The 24,701-nt window shown below is 37.2% G+C and overlaps 1 protein-coding gene and 1 long non-coding RNA gene across 2 annotated transcripts; one reads left to right on the top strand and one right to left on the bottom strand.

Annotated features, from left to right (window-relative positions):
• Nucleotides 1-1,360: 1,360 nt before the first annotated feature.
• Nucleotides 1,361-14,215, bottom strand: LOC135157741 (uncharacterized). The gene is made up of 3 exons (XR_010296727.1): nt 14,066-14,215; nt 12,663-12,773; nt 1,361-3,753 (listed from the first exon to the last, which is right to left on the bottom strand). It is a non-coding gene; the product is annotated as an uncharacterized LOC135157741 (long non-coding RNA).
• A 989-nt stretch (nt 14,216-15,204) lies between these two features.
• LOC129260984 (RNA-binding protein MEX3B-like) lies at nt 15,205-24,485 on the top strand. The gene is made up of 3 exons (XM_054899006.2): nt 15,205-15,278; nt 17,098-17,669; nt 20,412-24,485. The coding sequence occupies exons 2-3, from the start codon at nt 17,447-17,449 to the stop codon at nt 21,656-21,658; spliced, it is 1,470 nt and encodes a 489-aa protein (XP_054754981.1). The 5' UTR covers nt 15,205-15,278; nt 17,098-17,446; the 3' UTR covers nt 21,659-24,485.
• Nucleotides 24,486-24,701: the final 216 nt, after the last annotated feature.

Below are 24,701 nucleotides of genomic sequence, written 5' to 3'. Positions count from 1 at the left end.
GGGGGGTGGTGGCCAGAAAAGATAGTGCAAGAGAGGGGGAAAATGGAAGAAGAAATTACAATAATTTAGTTTACCAATGGTATAAGCGATGTACATGTAAGCATGAAACGGTTTTATCAAGGCTGTTGGATCGCAATGATAAAATGTTTTGGAATTCTTTTACCATACATGTAAATACCAGGTAAATTTTCAAAATTATTTGTTTAATTCTTATCTTATGTGGAGCGTTAATTGTGGCCCAGTGGATTAGTCTTCGGACTTTGAAACAGAGGGTCGTGGGTTCGAATCCCAGCCATGGCGTAATTTCCTTCAGCAAGAAATTTATCGACACTGTGCTGCACTCAACCCAGGTGAGATGAATGGGTACCCGGTAGGAAGAAATTCCTTGAATGCTTTGAGCGCCTAGGCAGCCCAGCTAAAGCCGGGGTAATAATAATAGCAGGGCCCGCTGGGAGAACAGTTTTCGGAACTGAAGCGGCTTCCCTGGGTAAATATACCTGTATTATTATTATTATTATTATCACTTTGTTGTGTTGCTAGCTTTATGATATGACATCCAATTACATTTGTTCAAACCTAAAATGGATTTGTCCATGAAAAATTTGACAAGAAAAAAAAATTAAATAAAGGTCTTCACTTTCGAAAGGGAGGCAACGCTTCGGTTTTAATTGCACTTTTACATTACAAATTTAGATTGTTCCTCTCAAAAGGGGGGGGGGGGGGCACGGGCCGGCTGTACCCCCCCCCCCCCCTGGATCCGCCAGAGTACTATACATACAAGTTTTAACATGAATGGCATCCTGGGAAGGATTGACGTTCTTGGCAGGTGTTAAGCTTCTTGTACAAAAGGTCCAAGAATATTCTTTTTTCTTTTTCAGCTTACTTGGCTTACAATACAGTTGGTGATGTCAAATCTGGACTGATAGCCATGCAACTAACCAACAACAACAGTATTCGGATAGGTGTAATTGTAATTATTCTGTTCCTATTATAATGCTTAACAGAATGGACTTATCCTTTGAATTTTCTTCCATGTCCATGAAGAATAGAAATATACAAAAGTACTGGTCGTAAAAATAACCAATTTACAAGAAGTTCTTAAGACCCAAAGCAAAGAACCAAGAACTTGGTCTTTGTATCCTCCCATAATAGTTAGAGAAGATCTGACCACAATGCGCCCATTAGCACTTCATTGTGTTAGGAGAAAATTGGGGATTACAAGTCTGTGTTAGATCCTGAATTTGAAAGGAAGTTTATGGTGAGGATTAAGTTCAAGTTTTAAGAGAGTACACATGGGTGATGCAAACAACTTACTGGGGAAGGATGATTAAGATTTTTTTTCTTTCTTTCTTTTGGCCTTCTATTCTTTTCTCAGAAGCTTAACCAGAGTCTTTGAAATGTGCTAGAAATGTTTGCCCTACATCTTAAGTTTTCTGGGTCATTCAAGCTGGATTGAACATGTGAATGGGGGCATAACCAGAGAAATGAACAGAGGGTGACTGGCCGGGCACATGCATGGGGTGGGTAGAACCAAAACCTCTTAAAAATATATGTCCATCAGGCGCGTAGCCAGGGGGGCGGTGGGGGCAGTTGCCCCCCCCCCCAAACGCCCCCAAAAAGAAAAAAAAAGAAGGGGAAAAGGGAGAAAAAGGAAAAGCGAAGGGAGAAAAGGGAAGAAGGGTATAGCTTTACTGGGTTTTTTTTGTCAAACATGTCAAAAGAATAAAAACCTAAATGAGATGTACTTTTCTCTCTTCATACAAAATTTTAGAATTGCCTTTCCCTTTTGTTTCCAACACTTTTTTCTACTCCGTTTTTCCCCCTCCCAGCCATGGGAATTGCATTCTTGCCAGAAATTATAAAGTATACATGGGTAGTATAAAAAGTGCTTTTTAAAACTTGCACTGACACAAAATTTCGGCTCTTCTGTTCATAACGGGTAAACTTTTATACCGTCACTCCCCGAGTCCCCAAAATGCTATTTCTTCCACTTTTCAGCAAGCAATTTGTTGGCAAAATATCTGCTCAAAGGGGGAAGCATTAAATTTGTGCCCTGCTGTATGCAAACGTACTACGATGAAACTTTATTCTTCATCTCCGGTCCTGTTTTGGTTCTGCGCCATTGATTTAAAATTTTGAATATCACTGAAGTTTCTTAATCATACAAAAGGAAGCGTTTAATATTATGAGCAAAATTACACAATTTTTCTTCTTCTAAAACAAGTCACAGAAGGTTCCGTGCTTCGCGTGCATGGGAAAGGAAAAGTCCCTCTTCTAGCTTTCGTCATCCCTTTCACATTTTGAGCTAAATTTTTCTTCATATTATCTAAGAAATATCAACATTAGAGCAGGTTAAAGGTATAAAATTCAGAGCTTGCCATTCGCAGGAAGAAATATTTCCTCCATATCCAGCTTTCTAAGCTGTTTTACGAGTTAAAGAAATTTATAAGTGTCTAAACTTTTTACAATCAAATTTGATGTGAAAAAGGTAGGCATTTTATATCACTTCTGTTCTCATTTTTTAAAATAAAACGTCTAAGCTTTTGCGCTTCGCGTGGTAGAAGGAATTTTGAAGACAACTTTTTTCCCATTTTGTGGGCGCCCATCTTTTCTTTTGAAAACTGGTTTTGTTTTTTATCACAGCAGGCGGTGCTGCACCATCCCGAGTTTGCTCAATCTCGAGATTTTAGCCCGATCGGCCTACTTCGCGATTAATCTCGAGATTCAAGAAACCCCGTCTCCACCATCGCAATCCTGCTCGAGCGAGGCAACAAGCCCGATATTCCGAGCATGCGCACTTTCGGATCTTGGAGTTTCAACGGCCCGCGCTTTTGAATAACTTCCCGCGATATATGCAAGCAATGTACTTCTTTCACTAGCACTTTCGCCGAATTCGACCGGTGTTATGCAACAATCCTCTCAGCTCAGCGAGTGAAGCAGTGATGTATTCTTCGTTAAATATGATGGCGGAGTAGGAGGCAACGACACAGCGAGAGAGAGAGAGGGAGAGAAGGAGGAAAGAAATGCTATTTGCTCACATTTTGCGAAGGAATAAGACGACACTGCTGTCAGTGTTGTTATTTAATATGACCATCGTCGATGAGCGCCTCCCCCTTCGGTCTTGTCTCTCCCAAAATCCATTCACTGGTGGGACACCATCGTTGCTGATGAGGCAATTGATGAATGCTATTCGCGATAATATCTATTCGCATGTATAAAGTTGACTTTCGCACGTGTTTATGTTTTGACCAAGGCGGAAGTGGAACGCGAATTGCATTATGGACTGACGTCATGAATAAATTACCCCAAGTCCAATCTCGAGTGCGTCTGCACCTACGAATTAGCGGGATAATTCGTAAAATAGCGCGCTATTTTGAAAATTAACCCGAGTTGACTTGGGATTGCAATCTCGAGATTAATCCTACGAACTAGCGCGATAATTGCGTCTCCACTGCAAACTATCTCGAGATTTTTCAGATCGGGATAATTTGCCGGATCAGAAATAGCGCGCTAATTTGAAAACTCGGGATGGTGCAGACGGCCCTAGCAAGTCAATTGAATTTGTGGTGATAAGGGTATTAGAGACGCAAGAGAAGTCTTCTTTTGACTGAAATTTAATGAGATATCTAAAGGGGAAACACCCCCCTCCCTGACCCTCCCCCCTAGGGAGCGCGCTTTGCGCGCTCTGTAAGTGTTGGCATGCTGGCTATGCGGTTGATGTCCATGCACATGATCAGATGTCTGCATCTAGTCCTGTTATATTAACAAAGAAAAGAAGGTACATTTAAATGTATGTACAAGCAAGTTTGTTATGCAGTTGAAGTTAAATAAATAACTGATATATCTCCTAATAGATTGATACACATGTATAATTTACAGAAACATTGTAGGCCTTTCCAATTAAAAAAAAAACTATTAAGTAAACAAATGATCTAAAGCTTCTGTCACCCTGCTACCCTCATATATCCAACCAAAGATGGGGGGGGGCCCTAAGGAAAAAAAATTTAAGTGGTGATAACCCTTATTATTTTGTGTGTGTGGCTTATCGTTTTTTACACAAAAATAACCTTACTTTTGCTTGTCATGTTTTTTTTTTGGGGGGGTAGGGGAAGTGTCCCCTACTCATCTGTCAATCCTGGATCTGCTGGTTTCCCCTCTTCAAGTCATCAACACCTTTGAAGGTCACACACTATCTTGACCCTGCTGTGTACCAAAATGCCTAATTACCCTGCTTCCAAAATGGAGGGAAAACAAGAAAGGGGTATTCCCAACTAAACCATCTTCAACACAGGAAATTAACCATTTCAGGTGAAGTGTTGGGATTTCTTTTTCATCTTTTAGGGATGATGAGGGGTCTATGTAGAAAGCTGCTTCATGGCTTATCTTATCAACTTATCAATCAAGACACTTTCGTTGTAAACAAGTTTGTGTTAGGTTTCACAATTTTAGACCTAAGGTGAACATTTTATTCATAAATTACAATGATTAAATGTCATTGTAAGTTTGATTTTAATATAAGATCTAATTTCGATCTTTTGCATGATGTTGATTTAATTCATATAGAAAACAATTACCATGGCCCCATCATATAATGCTTATCAACTGATTGAATTGATTAGACGGATTTTATGATTGATCGTACAGAAAAGCAATGCAATCAATCGCAATTATTAGCTCCAACCAAAATAGCACCAAACTTTATGCCATCAGGCTGTAACAGTTTACCCTTAATCATCGATGAAATCAGTTGTTAACCCCCCCCCAAAAAAAATATTCCCTACAGGGTACTGTCTACTGTATAAGGAAAATATCTTTTTACTGAAATCAAAGAAATTGTTATCTTTATGAAAATTTGTGATTTATTCAGAAATCGGTGTTGCTTAATTTCGAGCAGTGTGCTTGAACTTTTATTAAATAATCTTAGGCAATTAATGGGCAGCTCAAAAAAGAAAAAGTTATATTTTAGAAATATGGCAATTCTGGTAACCTCACATTATCCGAAAAAGTCCCTGTATTTTTAGAGAACTCTTTCTAGGAGAAAGAAGGTCGCAATATCATAACTCTAAAATCTAAACTCTTTCTGAACTGTCCTGATTTTTTTTTCTCACATTTTGAGACACTAGTTTTTAATAGCCCAGCAATGAAATGCCAGTCAAAAAATACAATTGTCAGCAAGAGAACAAGTACAAATCGTCAACACATGTTAGTTGGTTCAACCTTAAAAGCAATCAATGTTTGTTGTTTGGATTACAAGCCAATCTAGCTTATTTACCATTGTTTGCTTTAGTAATTAAAACATGTACAAGATTACAGCTTTTTCATCAGAACCATGTCAAGGCAGTCAAAAGGGTCACTTTTCCCATAAAATTTGCTGTGATCTAAGCGCAGCTCCGGTGCACATTATTGCAAATGAATACTGCAAAATCTTTTATATTTTAAATTTGATTAAACTAAAGCATGGTCAAAGACAAAACAATCTAATGATTTTAGTATAAAGGTCAAGTCCACTCCACCCCCCCAGTCAGACCGCAGCTCGCGCGATAATGAGCATATTCACGGAGATTTATTCAGCGGCCCTCTAGCGGTCTCCGAAGGAAAACGTGCGATCAATTTGGCTTGATTTTCCCACTGAATTGGAGGGGCTGAAGTTATAGCTCTGTACTGGTCGCTAACTTCAGTTTACGTCGAAACGAATTGTGGTAAGTTATTCTCAAAACCTTCATCTAAATTTTGGTATATAATTTTCCATATTTCGACATTTTCAACCTACCATTTTTACCTCTTTAATTGATGCTTATTTTAGTAATATTTTAACTGCGATTTTGTAGTCGGAATTTCACTTTTGGTTCCTGACTTTGCTACATAACCAAATTGTTTCGATCGGGGTTTTTTAGAAAGAAGAAAAGTCACTGTTCAAAATATGTCAGAACCAACTTGACGCAAACTCACCTTATATTTTTATTTTAGAGAAAATGATACCCTAAAAATCAAGAAATTTACGTTTTACCCGGAAGTAACCTTCTCGTTCACTCCACGATGGCGCGAAATAATGCCAAAATTACGTTCGTCGCGGGTTGGTAGAATTTCGCCTTTGGTCCCATACGTTGAAACTTCTGTAATGATGGCAGATGGCTCGCATTATATTTGTGACTGTGGACGGTGGACTTGTTTTTTTTTTTAATTAAGACTTAATATAAACGAAGCTTAATAAGTAGATCCCTTCTAAAGTTTTATTCAAATGATTATTAGGTTTCCGAATTCCATCAAGTTTTTATAGATTGAGATATTTCTTGATTTATGTTGAATATTGTTAACCTTTTTTCTTAATTAGTCGAAGTTGAGCCCCATGATGATTTTTGCCCCAGACCCCAGGCTGCGGTTAAGAATTAAATGATGATTAGCTCAGTCTACTCTAGAGACTATAAACAGTTTAAAGTCAAAGTAAAAAGTCTGGTACTACCGTACTCAGTATTTATAAACCATTTTGTTCAAATAAAAAAATTGTGGCTGTCACAGACAGTACTTAGTTAGTCTCTTATTCTTAATTGACTTACATGTAACATAATTCATACTTTGAATAATTTAGACTATTTCTCTCTTTTTGTCTCTTCTACACACAGATCTGCATACTTGCTGACTCTGGTCTCTGCTTGCTACTTCATTCTGGGAGATTCCATCATGTACTATAATGGTCAGACCATGATTTGGACAAAGCCCTTTTTTCGTTTGCAAATTTTGGACTAATAATGATACAACAGAAAATTGATCTTTATCGATATTGGAAACAAAAAAATTAGAGCACAGTTTTGGGGAGGACTAAGAATATTGACTTGGACAGGAATACAGCTTGACAAAAATAAAAATTCACATTTCAAAACCAAAGAACATGTTTAATGCATTGCAAGAAACTTTCTACTCAATCACACATTCCAAAATTAAGGGTAAGTCCTTTGATTAAACACAAACATGTAGTTGATTTGCAATTGAACATAAGTTTCTTGCAATGCCCCATAATTATATTTTGTTCTCAAGCAACTCTGTTATATGTTATCTAATGTGCTGAAGGTTAAGTGCCATGTATGTTCACAATTTTTTTTTTTCGAAAGGTATAATATATTTGTCCTTTTAAACGGTATTTGAATGTGGTTACGCCTTGTTTTTGTTTTCCACAGTAATTATTGCATATATGAACAGAAGTGAATTATTTGTTGTGAAGCACTGTATGAATGTTGTGTGATCATAGAGCTATGGTGTGATGGTATTATAATTAATTCATAATTTTTGTTATAAGACTGTAAACCTGGTGGATGTGAGGGAGTGGCCTGGATGAAAGGAAAGTGAGCATGTGTCCAATTACTGATTTGCATATGTTTAGACAATTTTGTTCGTGGATAAATATTAATGTGCATTCCCTATTCCAAGCAAAGAGTAAAGGAGAAGTCCACCCCACCAAAAATTTAATTTGAATTTAAAGAAAAATAAAGTATTGCAGAGAATTTCATAAAAACTATGATTCAAAATTCAAAAAATTACTATTTTGACATTGAGAAATTTGCCTAATTTTATAAAACAATTATATGCTCATCTTGGTCAATGTGCAAATTACAGAACCGATTATGTCACACGCACTCTAATTTCTTGTGTATTTTTTTGTTTGATACATGTACATGACATGTATATTTTATTTTAATTTTCATTAACAAATTTTGAGAGGGATTTTAATTCCTCCATTAACATTCGTAGTTTCCATAAATGTAACCTATTGTGATTCGAGAAAGATTTTTTACATCAAATTTGCTAAACTTTATATAATAAAAATGCAACAAAAATTTAAAAAGTAATTTGATGTGAGTGACATAATCAACTCTGTTTGCATACCATTGTTTTGTGTATATAACTGTTTTGTGTTAAAACAGGGAAATTTCTGAATTTATTCATATACTTTTTTGTTGATGTGCACTTGACCTTTAACTCACTTCCCTTCCCACCCCTGCCCAAATAAGTGTAATCAAGAACTTGAAAATCAAAAGCAGTGATTAAGAAGAAGTAAGAATTAATCATAGAGCTATTAATAGCTCCATGATTTAATAAATACAGGCCTAAATAGAACTTCATATGAAAGTAAAAAGAGAATAAAGCTGGGTAGGAACGATGAAGGAATATGATTTAAAGAAATAGCATAAACATATCCCCATCAACCCCCCCCCCCCCTCCCCCCCCCCCCAAAAAAAAAAAAAAAAAAAAAAAAACAGTCTGGCGGGTTCGAACCAGGGTCCTTGCACACGTCAAAACAAAGCGCTTACGCAATTCGCCATCGATCTCTTCCGTACAACTTCCGGGTTTTTTAAGCTTAATGAAATGTTGTAAGTCTGTGCGCCGCTGTTGACCAATCAGAACGCGTCGGCAATTCTACTGCAATTCCAATCATTTCGTGATGGACGTTGCCGTGGTTTTTTGTGGTTCCTGACTTTGCTACATCATGAAATTTCATAATTCTTTTTCAGTCGTAAAGAAGAATGTCTACGCTTTATATTGATTATAATATCAATTTGACGCAAGTGTGATTTCGATGCAAAAATGCGCTCTGTTTATTCACATATATTTCTTGAAAAAAAATCATTTTTTCTAAGCTAAATATCGGTCTTCAAAATACATTAAATGTGCATTTTATTTAGCTGATCAGAAATTTCAAAGTTTTATCTATAAAATAAGACCAATTATGTGAGGAATAAACGATTCTAAGAGCAAAAAACACCGATCGGAAAGTTCGTCTTCACAGCTCATTACGTATGCATAACCACGGACGGCTATGCATACCGCTGAATAAAATAGAGCACTTTCGGACGGGCTGCGGACTGACTGCCCCCCCCCCAAAAAAAAAAGGTTAAGTAGAATCAATTTAGAGAAAATGGAACAAGCAGAACACTAAGACACCATTCTTATTACAAACCTAAAATTTAGTTTACTGGAGACCGATTCAGGAAAACAGTTTGAAAGATCGCTTTGTTAGCGTTCCTATTTGATCACCCAAAAGTGGTTTATCGAAACCACTTCACAGAAAGCGATCTTGTTGCTATGGGTACGTTCTCAGTTTCACGCGAAATTTGAAACCACAGCGTATAGGCATTCTCCACAGGCCATGGTGCGAAGATCGCTTCCCGAAGAACGGTTGTGTTCTCGCTTACGCAAAAACCAGTTTAACTAGGCAAAGCAATCTTCAAAACTAAATCGCCAGGTGGTTTTCTAAACCGGTTTAAAAGATCGCTTCGACCATTCTCATTACACGTTAAACTAGTTTCCAGTAAACTAGTTTTAGGAAGGTAGTGAGAACGGTGTCTAAAATATGTATTGAAATGAGATGTAAAAAGAAGCATGTCACAGAGAGTGAGGGTATTTTCAATTTTAGCCTATTTTTCACAAATACAGGACTCAATATATAAAAATGCAAACTGTGTTGGCAATGTTGAATCAAAATAATATTGTCTTCTTATTCCTGGTAAATATTAAATCAGGCTTAATGAAAACCCAATATTACTTTACAAAAGTGGCAAGATAAATCGGAATGCAACATTGTGGGGGCGTCGTGGTCTAGTGGTTAAGACTCTCGTCTTTCAATATGAGGGACGTAGGTTCGATTCCCAGCCATGGCGTGCTTTCCTTCAGCAAGAAATTTACTCACATTGTGCTGCACTCAACCCAGGTGAGGTGAATGGGTACTGGTAGGAAGAAATTCCTTGAAATAATGCTTCAGCGCCTATATGGCAGCACAGCTAAAGCCAGGGTAATGATAGCAGCACTTTGCACCCTCAAGCAAAAAGTGTTAAAGGACAAGTCCACCCAACAAAAAATTGATTTGAATAAAAAGAGAAAAATATCCAGCAAGCATAACACTGAAAATTTCATCAAAATCGGATGTAAAATGTGAAAGTTATGACTTTTTAAAGTTTCGCTTAATTTCACAAAACAGTTATAATATATGCACACCCTGGTCAGTATGCAAATGAGGAGACTGATGACGTCATCCACTCACTATTTCTTTTGTATTTTATTATATGAAATATGAAATATTCTAATTTCTCCTCATTGTCAAGTGAAACAGTGACTAATTCCTCCCTGAACATGTGGAATAAGCATTGTTTAATACTATATGGTTCAGTCAAGTCGGTCCCTATGGTCAAATCTGTAAAAAATGAAACGTTGTATAATTCAAACAATAAAAAACAAAAGAAATAGTGATTGATAGACATCATCGACTGACTCATTTGCATGTCACTGAGTTGTGCATATCACTGATTTGTGAAATAATAAGCAAAACTTTAAAATGCCATAACTTTCTTATTTTACATCCGATTTTGATGAAATTTTCAGCGTTATGCTAGTTTGATTTTTCTCTATTTATTCAAATCAACATTTTGCTAGGGCGGACTTGACCTTTCAATAAATCCAGCTACCATAATTATTATCACTTATAATCAACTGCTGTAGGGAGAACAGTAATCAATAACCAATCGTTAAATTGTTCCCATGTTGTAAACATAAACAAGTTTGATTTGCTTAAATGATAAACAAGGCCTCACCAATCTTCATTCATACACAGCGTTCTTGCTTGTAATTACATTACATCCAAATATTTGTCTTCATGCTATCTGCTCTTTCAAGAGCTTGGGGGCTTAGTTGGTTACTGTCTTTTTAAAGAAGAATGAGAAGGAAAATAAGATTATTCAAATAGGATTATGTACAGGTGTTTGGCCTTTCTCTTGCTCTGAAAACATTCACACAATATCATTGAATAGCTCATTGTGTACATTATCCTTCAAAGTTTGGGTCAAGTTTTAGCACATACTTGAAAGGACTATTTGGGTCTATTGATTTCTATACCAGATTAGAGTAGGACCTGGACTATAGAAGATGGGACATGAGTGGGTTGGCCCTAGGTTAGGGAGTGGGAGTTAGCTTGCATACATCAAAGTCTAATCTGGACTACCAAAGGCCTAGCCCCCGGGACAAACATATTCAGACTGAGTCGGGGGGGGGGGGGGAAATACATTGGGCATATGGCACAGTAGTCCCTAACACCACATGCAGGATGGCTGTGTAGAAGATATTTTTAAAAGTAAAAATAGTTTAAAAACTCCTCCAAACAGATGGATTTCAACTGTCTCACCGATGGCCTATGGGGAAAGGGGGGGTACTAAGTTTAAATGTCTGATACATATGTGCCGCAGTCGCTACCCCCATTTTGAACCTAATTTTTTGTTCAAGAGTATCACCAATTTAGAAAGCCATAAAAATTCCTATTTTTTCTGTTCCGGAGACCCTCCAGTGCCGCGCTCCAATCCTAGCGCTTAGCTATCCTGATAAAAAAAAATTGATGTTAGCATGATGGAAGTGTGCTTTACACCGCCGCTACACAGTCAAATGCATGGGCCTCTTGCCGCCTGTATTAGTTCCGGAGACCCTGTCAGTTCCAGAGCATAGCATTTTTAGCATCATTGATCCTTGACTAGAGTAATTTCGGCAACCATCATTTTAAGACCAACATTTTGTTTCAGAGCCCCCTATTTTTGACTTTGGTGTGGCACATAGGTAACATGTAATAATTTACATGAGCATCGGAGTACGCAGTTTGACCCACCCAAGAATTATATGGGTCAATGTGAAATCAATCGCAAAGGATATACAACATCAATTTTCAATACACTTGCACAGTTACAGTGTGAAGGGAAAGCGAAGAATAAACCTACCACTGGCAGCGCGCAGTATGGCATGATAACGGAAGTATATAGGCTGACAAATGACGGCATACAATCATGATTCAAATATATAATAAATACGTTTATTCGACCTAGTTCAAATTACGTGATTCTGTAGAATTGTCTTTCCAATAATCCACATGCCCCCTTGAAAAGGCATATCCTTTTTACGGGTTTTTTTGTTCGCGCATGGCATCCACTCGTCAATGTAAGTGGCCCCCGGGCATTTACCACAAGAAATTGGTTCACCAGTCGTGCTTAAAGGTCATGTCCACCCCAACAAAATGTTGATTTGAATCAATAGAGAAAAATCAGACAAGCACAATGCTGAAAATTTCATCAAAATCGGATGTAAAATAAAAAAGTTATGACATTTCAAAGTTTCGCTTATTTTTAACAAAATGGTTATATGAACGAGCCAGTTACATCCAAATTAGAGAGTCGATGATGTCACTCACTCACTATTTCTTTTGTTTTTTATTGTTTGAATTATACAATATTTCAATTTTTATGAATTTGACGATTAGGACCTCCTTGCCTGAACCACAAAATGTTAAAATAATGGAATTCCACGTATTTAGGGAGGAATGAAACTTCATTTCACATGACAATGACGAGAAAATCAAAATATTTTATAATTCATATAATAAAATACAAAAGAAATAGTGAGTGAGTGATGTCATCAGTTCCCTCATTTGCATACCGACTGGGATGAGCATATAACCCTTTTGCGAAATGAAGCGAAACTTTAAAATGTCATAACTTTCTTATTTTACATCCGATTTTGATGAAATTTTCAGTGTTATGCTTGTTAAATTTTTCTCTTTTTATTCGAATCAAGTTTTTGTTGGGGTGGACTTGTCCTTTAAGGTTATTCGTATCTTACCAACAGCTTTATAAAGCGCTTACCTGGTTTGGCACCTTGCCCTGCCCGTCGATGGCTGACTGACAAAAGGTAGAGAGTTCGGTGACTTTTTTAAATCTTGAAGGAATCCCAACAAATTTTATACCATTGGAAAGCTTGTGAAAGAAAAATAACGGTGCTTTAATCAACTCATTGTCTGATATTGACAGAGATATTCCAATTTACAGGGGAAAATATGCAGATTTTGTTCTGTCAAAAAAATATTGAACTTTAAAGGCTCGTTTGAGTGGGAAGCCCAGGGGGGAGGGGGCACTTCCATTGACGAGTGGATACCATGCGCGACCATAGGGTCTCGAAAAGCACCTTAAACACGTATTTTCCATATTCTGAAAATGCACCCCTTAACAAGTATTGGCGTGTGATGAAGCCCTACCCTTAACAAGTATTGGAAACAAACCGATACTCTTGGCAAGGATTCCCTGAATTGAACCCCTAAACAAGTACAGCAACATTCTAATTGTTATGTCACAGACGTCAGTTTTACCTTTACCTACAGTTGGGTTTAGTTAGTACAGCCCCACCTCCCACATCTCGCGCAAATAGTACTCTATACACGTAGTGTTGACTCTTGGGGCAAAAGTACATCCTTTGTAAAACAATTTAGTCCTAATTTTTTATACCATCGCAAATTTGACCCTAAACACGTTGCTTCCTAGCGAAAATAGATACCCTTTTTTCATTATTTTAGTGTTTTGACACCCTTATTATGTTACATATATAACGTGCCCTATCTTGAAAAAGACATCCTTTTTACGTGTTTTTGGGGTTGCGCATGGTGTTCACTCGTCAATGTAAGTGCCCCCCCCCCCCCTCTGGGATGGGGAGACAGTGACTTTTTTTTTTATATCTTGAAGGAATCCCAACAAATAGAAAGAATGTGAAATAAGAAAAAGAATGGTGCCTAAATCAACTCATGATGTCAAATATTGACAGAGATATTCCTGCTTAAAGGGAGAATGTGCATATTTTTTTACAAAAAAAGGAGATTTAGCCTACATAACTAAAACAAAATACCATGTCCATGAATTGGACTGTGTAATCCTTTTTTTTAAGTGCAATGCGCTGATATGTGAGGCAAGGTATGCCCTTGAATTATACATCACTTTATTCATAAAACTTCAAAGTTTCTCATGGTGTAGGTTAAGGTTTTTCCTCCTCTATTTAATTGCTTCATATGCCTAGATCAACCTACTAACTTTAGTTTTACATGGGTGCACAGTCGAACAATTTGCACTAACCCATGGAGCTCCGGCCCACGAAGCGGGCCGGAGCTTGCAGATACATGGTCATGAGAATTGAGATACAAATTCTGAAAGTGGCATTTGGGGGCATTTTCACCGAATTCCCTACTTGTAAAGGACTCATACATGTCAAAAATACATTTTACCTGTAACTAGAAATTTGATTTGACCTTGCTGGAAATTCGATGCATCGCTCATGACATCAGATCTATAAATTTCTTCAGTCGCACTGCATCATATCAGCAGGCAGCGTGTCGAAAAGTTAGTTAGTAATAGTACGGTTAGTATGTACGTATAGTTTGGACCATGGTATAGTTTGGTGATCGTGAGGTTCGCAAATCACGTGCTTCCTCATGTCCTAGATAGATGGGGAAGCCCCGACTGCGCGCCGCGCCACGAAGCGACCCGACCAATTTTACTGCCTAGGGAATTGCCCCCCCCCCCCTGAGCCGGGGGAGGGGGCACAGCTAGAGCGCAGAGTCTGCAGACGATTAATTTGTGAAAGAGGAAGGGAGAGAGAGCAGGAGGGAGAGGTAGTAAATTATCTACAATTTCATGCGCTGACCAGCGCATTCCTTTTTAATCATACATTTATTAATGTTTAAATATTCAAAAATGCTCTAAACACTCTGAGTGTTTTGTCTATTTATTTATTTATTTATTAAAATAGATGCGGTGTTTTGGGCATAATAAGCTTCCTTCAAGTTCCACGACCCCAGTCCACGATCAAGCAAAAAGAAAAAAATATATATAATATATAGACCTATTTATAAAAGAAGAAAAATTAATAGAACAGAAAAGCAGAAAATGAAAGAGAGGAGATGAAAGGATAAACGGAAATATTGTGTTTTTTTTTAAATATTTTTTTTCCCAAAACCTATCATTAACATAATGATGATTATTTATCCCTTTATATATGCAACGTTAATGTATACTGTCCGGTCTAATAGCCTCTTATATGCTCATTGCTGTGAATCCCTCTTTATGTAATTCAAGATAAATGGATCTGAGCCTCTGAGGGATGTAACTGACCGGAAATTGGTGAATGGACAGGTGTGAGATGATCGGCGCGCGCTTTCCTTCGGTCGCGCCAAAATTAAAAACTTTTGTCAGGTCAGGGCGCGTGCGCTACACAAAGCTTGCTGTAAACAAACTTTTCCCGCGCAAATTTAGCTTTGTCTCATGGTTTTTGGCACGTGCCTGTCGGCAGCAGCGCAGGAAAGCCTCGGCCCTCGAACGTGGCTATCTGCTGCCAGCTTTGTTTCAGTCCGAGCAAAAACTGATCACTCGAAAGAGAAGATGTTGCGGATTGAAAAAACTAAGAGCCAGTGCTAGTAGCCAGAGAAACATCTGCTTGGAGTATGGATTTATCAGAAATATATCAGTTTTTTTGTATTAGACGAAAATACGAGGCTGAAATCGTGGTGCCAAACTTATAAGACGGGTACAATTGGGTCTACATGTTCCACGCTAGTTACATGGCCAACATCCCTGACCAGGCTGCAATCCCTGGCCTGCGATGCATGTGTTCTGTATGTGCATGGAGCTATTGGAGCACATTCCCCGTTTCCAGGTCTCGAAATTATGAAAACGGCGCGTGTCTATTTTTAGCACACCTAGCAGGGTCAAAGTAACGTTCATTTTATGTCAACAGACAGCAGTGAGCGAGGAGCTCGAATGACTCATGCAGACAAAGAATGCTGCAGACTCTAGAGTGATATCTCCTTGTGCAGACAACATATAGAGCCTACAACGCACAAATCTTTTCCCCCTACCACATATTGTTTTTCTTTTTTTATTTACTATTCAATTATATATAATTGCAGTCTTTTTTGCAGATAAATTTATCGAAGGATATATTGACATATAAATTGATAGATACCATAAATGGTCCCCAACAAGAAAAAAAAAAATATCCAGGCCAGGACCGATTACACGGATTTCGTGTCGCCCATCTTTTCTTTTGTGCGCCGTTTGTGGGATATTTCTGAAATTTATCACAAGAACAAATAAAAATCTTTTTCTAGCTTTTAAATCAATTTTTGTACAATTTCACGAGATATCATATCATGTTTGTTTAATTCAACGAACGAATTAAATATGTTTGCTAGTAATTTATTTATATGCGTCTCACATGGTGCATCATAATAAATGGGCGACACGAAAGATGGTTCTTGCAAAGACCCTTTGGTACAATCATGGACCTCCATGGTTTGTACTGCAATGGAGACAGAGCCATCCCGGAGCCACCAACTCAAAGAGATGGAAACTGTTTATGATCGAGAATGTTCTAGAATCTAGATCCTAGTTTAGCTCACGAGTACGAGTGCAGGGGCCGCGGAACGGTTTTGATAGGGGGGGGGGGGCTATAACCATGCAAAAAATCATGGTCATTTTAAAATTTTGTACACGAGTTTTGAAGAAAAAAATGGGGGCTGAAGCCCCAGCCCCTTCCCCCTGGTCCGTGGCCCCTGTACTAGTAGGCAAACGCATCAATTCGAGAGAATTAACATTTCTCATCCTTTTTGCATCAATCATCCTCAGATTTGAATGTGTTTTCTCACGTCAAAATTATTAGAAATGTTATTGATTTAGCCTTTGGTTGACGTTGTTGAACGCAGCCATAAACCTAAAGGCTAAGTTGAAACCGATATGTGCACCTATAAAAAAAAAACCCAATATCTTTGTCGGAATGGATGTCGTTCTAGAACAATAGGTAAACAAACATTGTGAAGAAACCAAACAGAGGTGGACATTTATAACGGTTAGGCTTATGTAAATTGTGATATATGTAATGTTATATTTCAAATGTTTATTATGTGAGCAAAATGAATTTCCATGTGGAAAAAAATGAAATTGAAATGAATTGAATTGAAATTATTCTTTGAGTTTGAAAATACTAACAGTTAGATCTGGTCTTAGTGTCAAGTAAGGAATGAATTTTGAAAACACCTTTCAGAAATATTCTTATGAAATGACACATCTATCGAAATATTACTCTGGCAGTGATTCAACGTGAATCACACGTTTGGGCAAATGTTATGAACAAAGAGGAAAACATAAACGTGGACTATGAGTCGTAGATAAACTGCGTGGGTTTTACTATTCTACGAACAAAGAGCCAATGCACATGGCGCACAATCCAGAAAATATTGGCGCGCTTTACTCACTGGCGAAGGCTGTTTGTTTCGTTCTTCCATGCTGGTTATCAGATCGGAATGTGGATGCATGCTAATGAACCACTCCCTTATCTGATGTTATTGACCAATCGGGTGCTTCGTTAGAGAGAAGAGGCGGGGCTTATCTGCAGAGTAACGTGTTTTTTGTACGTCACTCAAATAGTGGCGCTGTACGATATCGTAGCCCCCAATGTAATTTCAACGTGCATGTCATTTGAAGACCGCGCCTGAGACAATTACTACGGACATATACGTGTGGAGATCCTAAGTTTCTGATAAATACGCCGTACAACTCCCATGGTTTCTCATAATTTCTACCTCGTGATTTGGATATAGCACTATTCTAGAATGCCAAGCACACTTTTTACAGAAATGGATCATAATACTGATGGGCTGGAGGACCATCAAAGGGCCCTTCAGTCGTTAGCCTTTAATTTGTCCATGCTCGGACTCAGCAATGAAGATGATGGCCCGTCAGCTATGGATGATAGGGGAAGGAAAAGCAGTAATATGACGGAATGTGTACCTGTACCTAGTTCGGAACATGTAGCAGAAATTGTTGGTCGACAAGGTACGATCTCCAGGACACTTAAATTTTTGTCTTAGTGAAATACATGTGTATTCGTACTGTAATGTAATTGGTTCACATTCTAGAATCCGTCCGATTTGAAAATTTGGTTGGCTCGGGAATGTGCATGTATTAAATGCATTGGACAACGTGGTTTACGTGCACGGGCCTTTGTTTGCTACATTCGCGCGCTTGGCCGCCTCGTGCTTCTGCACTGGCACTGCATGCTGCACTGCAGTTTGTCATCGAATGTGTGTGGATGTAATGGGGCCTATGTAGCATGTACACTCCATGTGCTCTTGTCATGAATTTGAAATTCATACATCATATTTGATATTTGGGTAGACTACTAGTCTGTGAGGCATAGACCCTAATTGACAAATTTTTTCTAGTTTGATATTTTTTGTAATGTCACTATTATACACTGAATTTACAAAAATGCAATCTGAAAATTTGAACATTTAACGTTATATTAGGGGCCTAAACCTAATTGTTGATTCCAAGTTCGGCAATTTTTGTTTTGTTTATGAGTTTATAAAAAATTATTTGTCTGAATTTTTCATAAAAACAATGATTAGCGTCTAGGCCTACCTGATTTTGAACTTTTTCATGTTAGCCTACCACGTTAAGACTAAAAAAAAATGCAATTGATATTTATAAAGTAAAAAAGTAGTAAATCCCTTTCTGATATTGAGAATTGTTTTGGGCAGGTCTATTTGAAATGTAATGGCTTTTGAATACAGTAATATTCAAACTTTTGCAGACCAGTATAATTGAATAAGCATTCAAACTTTTTTATGTTTTTCTAAATTTGGTATGTTATGCCTAAGAATACTTGTGTGAAGATTATAATTTAGTAGTTAACTAATTCAGTTGTAGGCCTAATGAGATGTAGAAAATTTCATAAGGAAATGTGAACAGAACAGAGCAAAGTGCTTTTTACTGAGATTTGTAGAAACGGGTGGTTTATACTTGAGATTGGGATGATCAAATACTTGTAATTGTAGTTCTTCTCTTCTGCTTTGCAACTCTTCAAATTCATCCTGTGAGGTTAGGATTACTGCTAAATATACTTCCCATTAAATCATAGTTTTGTTTTGAAAATGATATTTATAATTCTAACTGATCAATTTTCAAAGAAAAATGCCATAATTTAGTGATCATTTGTTTAAATAATCTCGAAACATGCTGGAGGAATATATTACTTGGAAAGGAGAGTAATGCCTAATGGGCATATTCAACAACTCTTTTTTAGTTGAAAAATCGGTAGTGTGTGTGCCTCTGATCACAGGATGTCTTTTATAAAATAAAAATTAAAAAACTTCCATTCCATTCCAAATATTTTTCAATTGCATCGTACATGATGGTCGACTGTTCACAAGATGTTCTTGCCTTCAAGCAGGTGGACATGTTAATTCCCGTTTTATTCTGATCATACATACATGTATATCCTGTTAGGAGTTTTGGCACCTCATCGATTCCCTCATGGATTATTTACTTTGAAAGTGGGAAAATGTCAGTGTGACCATTAAAATAGTAAAACATTTAAACTGTCTCTAGCAAGCTGCCATTGACTCGCCCTATTGGTACTGTAGGCATATGCATGTAGAAAGATCTAGAAATGTGTTCAAAAGGAGACGCATTTGCTTGTGGTCAGTTGGCACAAAACCGTATTCAAAGAAAGAAAAGTGCCTTGTGACATTCCTTTCTATTCACTAATATTTGAAATGCAATTTATTTACAATGATTCATTGTGCAGTTATAGATTTAACAATGTAAGCTTGAAATTTGAAAACCAGTAATTCTCAGTCGTGTACTAATGAGTTAGGATAAAGATAATATTATGTTGGGAAAGCAAGTACCGGTATATGGTGTCAGTTTATTGGATCCAAGCAACCAAATGGAGCTCATTCAGTTGTATGTTGAATTGCCTAAATTATTGAAAGCAAGGCAATGTATTTTCAGTTTTCTTTATCAAAATTTGTTAGTGCGGGAAAGCTTATGAGTTATAAGCTATATCCTATTTTCTTAAAATATTGCGAGTCCCCCCCCCCCCCCCCCCACAAACTAAACTTGTAGAATGTTTGTCATTTTGGGAGGAAATTTAAGTTAGATTTTGGTACAGAAGGCCTATTTGGGTTGGCAGCAAGCTTTCCGTTGGTTAGCTATTCTAACAATATGTTATATATTTATATTGTATCATGATATGGGCAATGTTAGGTATTCACAATTCTACTCTTGTTGATGAATGTTGCTTTCAATCACTACACGTCTACAGTAATTCTGCCAGATTTTACATGTATTTCCATTCCACAATTTTACATTGTGCATCTGATCCACGTAGAGTGGAGAGATGGCTTGCAATGACAGAACATAAAATAATTACTATGCATTTCACCATTTACATCTGATATTTTTTCCTTCCATTATGACGGGTTTTCCTGCTCTCCCAACTATACTTGTACAATAGGTCGGCTCCACTGATTTGTGTGCAATAGTGCATGCATGAATTGATGACAAATACTGCAGAATGAAAAGTAAATACAATTTTCACCCACTCTTGATTCCACTTCAATGAGAACAAAAAAATCAAGATTTTTTTTTTAATGGGGGAGCCCCCTTTGTGTGTGATAGTTTCTCTTGTCAGACTTTTCATGTTTAGTTCCCTTTTTGTCTGATTGATCCACGTTTCTCTTGTCATTCTTTAAATTTTTTTCTTTGTTTGCATTTTATTCCCATCTGCAGGTTGCAAGATCAAAGCTCTGAGAGCGAAAACCAACACATACATCAAGACACCAGTTAGGGGCGAGGAGCCAGTGTTCGTTGTCACAGGCAGGAAGGAGGATGTTGCTGCCGCAAAGAGGGAGATCTTACAGGCAGCAGAGCACTTCAGCCAGATCAGAGCAAAGCGAAACCAAGGTCATTCTGGAGTGCCTCCCGGTCCACCCCCTCCTAACATCCCTGGCCAGACAACGATACAAGTACGAGTGCCCTACAGAGTGGTTGGTTTGGTTGTTGGGCCGAAGGGCGCCACCATCAAGAGAATACAGCAGCAAACCAATACATACATCGTCACACCAAGCAGAGATAATGAGCCCGTGTTTGAAGTGACTGGACTGCCCGATAGCGTTGACCAAGCAAGGCAGGAGATCGAAGCCCACATTGCAATGCGCACTGGAGGTTTGATCGATTCCACAAGTCCAGAGGATGATTTTGCCAACAATGGTACCGACAGGGGAATGGTTGATGATATCAGTCTGTATAAGACTGGTCCGAGTCCATTTGCTCAACCGGTCGGAGGTGCTAAGCCCATGATCCAGAGAAGCAGCAGCGACAACTACTTCTTCCCCACCAACATCACAACAACGTCGACATCAACAACCACAACAAATGGTACCACAGAGTTCAACCCTCTTGCCAACTCCTTCACCTCAACAGCTAAGACGGCATACAACCTTTTCAACGGTTCGACGCCAGAGCTTGGTGTGGATCCTCATGTTTATGAAGGTCCTCTACCAGCGACTGGAATCCCAACCCAGCAGCAGCTCTCGATGTGGCAGGATTTGACAGGGGTCAACGCTGCCTTTGGAATACCTCAGATCTCCAGGCGCAGCAGCAGCATCAGCTCAGGGAGCAACGAGCCGGCGGTCAATGGAATCAACGAGCATCCACCAGCGAGACGCATCCGTAGTGATCCCTTGAACGGTGGATTATCGGTGCTTCCAACGCCCCTGCCTTCAGCCTTCCCCGTCACATCATCAAGTAGCACGTGCAGCAGCCCAACGGATTCAATCGGATCTGGGTCCCTGTCAGCGCAGAGTAAGAAGCAGTGTATGGTCTGTAGCGACAATGAAATTGTTGCTGCTCTTGTGCCATGTGGCCACAATCTCTTCTGCATGGAATGTGCCAACTCGTTGATCAACAAGGAAAATTCTCCCTGTCCTATGTGCCATGAGCCCGTCACTCAAGCCATTCGTATCCAGTTCACGTAGGAATACGCCCCTGGACACTTTTGGCTATAACCCCCTCAAAATGTACACATTCTTGTTGAGTTTTCAACATAAATCTATATAAAGTACTCCCCTTATGAAGAGATATTTTTTCATATGAATTTTGTTATATTTCTAATTTTTAGAGGTCAACATTTTTGTCTATTTGAGTTGTGAGTGAAAGAGAGTGTTTCTTATAAAAAATTGCAAATATTTGTTTTTTTATTTCATGTGTATTGTGATATGTAGTCGAAGAGATTATGAAGGACATCAAGTATTTTATTCATCATACAATAAAAAAGAGATTCTATTTGATACAATATGTCTACAGAATAAAGGTCTTATTTAATTTGAATTTATCTGCTGGATGTTGTGCATTGTAAGAGCTTTATTTAAAGAGAGAAAGCATTCGGCTTGTACAGTATACCTATTCATACAAATGAAGAGTATTAAACAAGAGTTTTCATTCTATCGCATATGTGACAAGTAACCATGACACTTTCAGTTATAAAAGAGAAAGAGAGAACCATGGAAATAATGAAATATATCTAAGTATTACTTCAAGTATATTTTACCCTGTTGATATTTTAAATAGCTGTGACAATAGAGGTTATTTTTATTCTATTTGTATTAATGGGACTGGAACCCGTTATTAGGTGCCCGTGCCAATAGGCCTAGCATTTATCATACATACTCTTTATTATTATATTTGTACAAAAGTGAAAAATACTGTCATATTGTAATTTATGTTGCACCTCATTTTTAGTGTTTTTATTTTTAATATATTTCAAAGCAGTTATGTATACATGTATATGTAGCATTGCTATATTTGACCAAATATTCCAATGGTATGATGTCTAACTGAAAATATGACAAAGAGATATCTCAAATTTATTTTCCATGTAAACCCAACCTGCATTCAGCCAAAACATGTATTTCAAAATGAAAAATAGAAAAATACATAAAAAGTAAAAGAGTTTTATTTTTTGTCAAAAAGTCTGATGTATAATTGATATGTTGCTGAGAAGTGATTGTGTGCTGGTTTTTGTACTTTGAGCTTTTTTTATGTTAGGAAAAAAATCACATCCACTGGTTTGGAGGAGAAAGTGCATGATTTTTTTTTCGTCTCAATGTTGACCAGTTTTTTGCCAAGTTTTCAGATATTATGAAAAAGAAATGATATAATTATATATTAAGATATAGAGTTATGAGATGAAATTTTGCTATTTTTGTAGTTAAAAAAAGACAAATTAGGGTTGATTCCTCTTATGGTGAGATCTCTGAAAAAATTGCTGCAAATGTAAAGATTTAATGACTTTCCTGTACATTGAAATACAGTGTAATGACTATAGGAATGTGTAATGCACTGTCTTATTTGTTAATGAGCCAACTCCTTTGTGTTAGTAGATGGAGATTAACCAACACCATCATCTCTGTAATATCAAACCCATCAGTGTCTTATATGACCAATCAATAACCTCTATACATTTTTATTTTTGCTAATAGCCCTATGCCGCGTATACATGGACAAAAACTCACTTTGTACTTGTACCAGTTCTCGTCTTGTGAAAAGGAGAGGAAAAAAATAGAAGATTAATATTGAAGTTTTATTAACTACTCTTTTGTCACCTTGTAAAAGTCTGTGTGCGAATTGTGTGGTGTATGTGTTATGTGTCCAAAAACTACAGATTTATTGTACAAGAAAATAATTATTTGTGACCAATCTGTGAAGTCTATTATGTGTATTATAACTGTAAATGTTATTTTTGTTATATTATTATAAATACAGAAAAATGCAATCAGTAGTAGTTACAAGAAATGGACAGAATATGAAAGACAAATATTTTTTTCTGAGAAATTTCTTTGAAATAGCAAAACATCTGGACAGATGACATGAGTATGTTTTTGTTCATGCGTTCATACCATTATCTCAAAAAGGTGCAAAATTGTGAAATAATCCGAGAAGTTTGTTTCATTACTCTATACTAGTATACAGTACTTTCCATGCATGTATTATGCACACATCACTTCAAATCTGTTTCATGTCATAGATTTAGACCCTATTGTCCTTGCCCGTATATCGTATATAGGCCTACCACTCAAGTTAAAGTGCTATTTTTGTTTGAAATAGAATTTAATCGTTAGTTTTTAGTACCTCCTTTCTACCAGAAATCAGTATTTTTTTATTATCCTTTTCCATTTTTCTTACGTATAATTGAGGAAAATTAAATAATTCGTAGAGCTGAACATTTCTGTTTAGTTAATCTATGCAAACAAATAATGCCAGTTTTTCTTAACAAGGTTTTGCATATTGTCTGAATATTTTAATTGTATTTTTCAAAGTGATAATCATTACAGAGTAAACTTTCATAGTAAACATTTGATACTCAAAGTATGATCATTTAGCCTAATTATTCAATTATAGTAATATGACTAGTAATCAAATTATATAGTATTTATGAAAGAAAACTAACCCAGTACTGTTTACGAATGACTATAAAGACTACATAAAATTTGCAACATTTAGCGTGACTGTTACCATGTGCATTACGAGTTTATATCAAGCAAACCCACTGACAAAAAGAGGTGTTTTTTTTCTCTCCTGAAAAAAGTTCATGTGAATTTTTCAGGGGGAAAAAATGAAACATTTCTTGGTCATATCCGACAAAATATCACTCTTGCACAAATGTCATTTTTTATGAAATGATATATCTTCAAAAAAGTTTTTTCAGTGTTGTATCACCTTTTTTAACCTGTTCATGCAAAGAATTCCAGAGAAAGAATTTAAAAGTTGTGTTGAAGCAATAAAAAGCTTAAATTTGTTCAGAAATGATGTTTCAATTTTCAGTATATTTGGTTCCACAGTGTTTTTTAACTTAAGTGAGAGAAAGTTGGCTTGAGGTCTGCTGCTGAAGAATTTCAAAGTAACTATAAAATCATCTCAAATTGGAATAATTTATTCATGAATCCCAGTTGGGATTTTCCATTGTGAAATTAAATTTTTTTCTGCACCAGACCTCTTGTACAATGTTATATTAGTGACAGA

Source organism: Lytechinus pictus, unplaced genomic scaffold, assembly GCF_037042905.1.
Source record: "Lytechinus pictus isolate F3 Inbred unplaced genomic scaffold, Lp3.0 scaffold_19, whole genome shotgun sequence".
Taxonomy (NCBI): domain Eukaryota; kingdom Metazoa; phylum Echinodermata; class Echinoidea; order Temnopleuroida; family Toxopneustidae; genus Lytechinus; species Lytechinus pictus.
The sequence above is the reverse complement of the archived record's forward strand: the minus strand, read 5'-3'. Positions and strand labels throughout refer to the sequence as shown.

Excerpts from the sequence above, each read along its gene's own strand:
- LOC129260984 (XM_054899006.2), top strand. The coding sequence starts at position 17,447 with ATGCCAAGCACACTTTTTACAGAAATGGATCATAATACTGATGGGCTG. Across the intron at positions 17,670-20,411 it reads AGAAATTGTTGGTCGACAAG|GTTGCAAGATCAAAGCTCTG; the intron begins GTACGATCTCCA and ends TCCCATCTGCAG.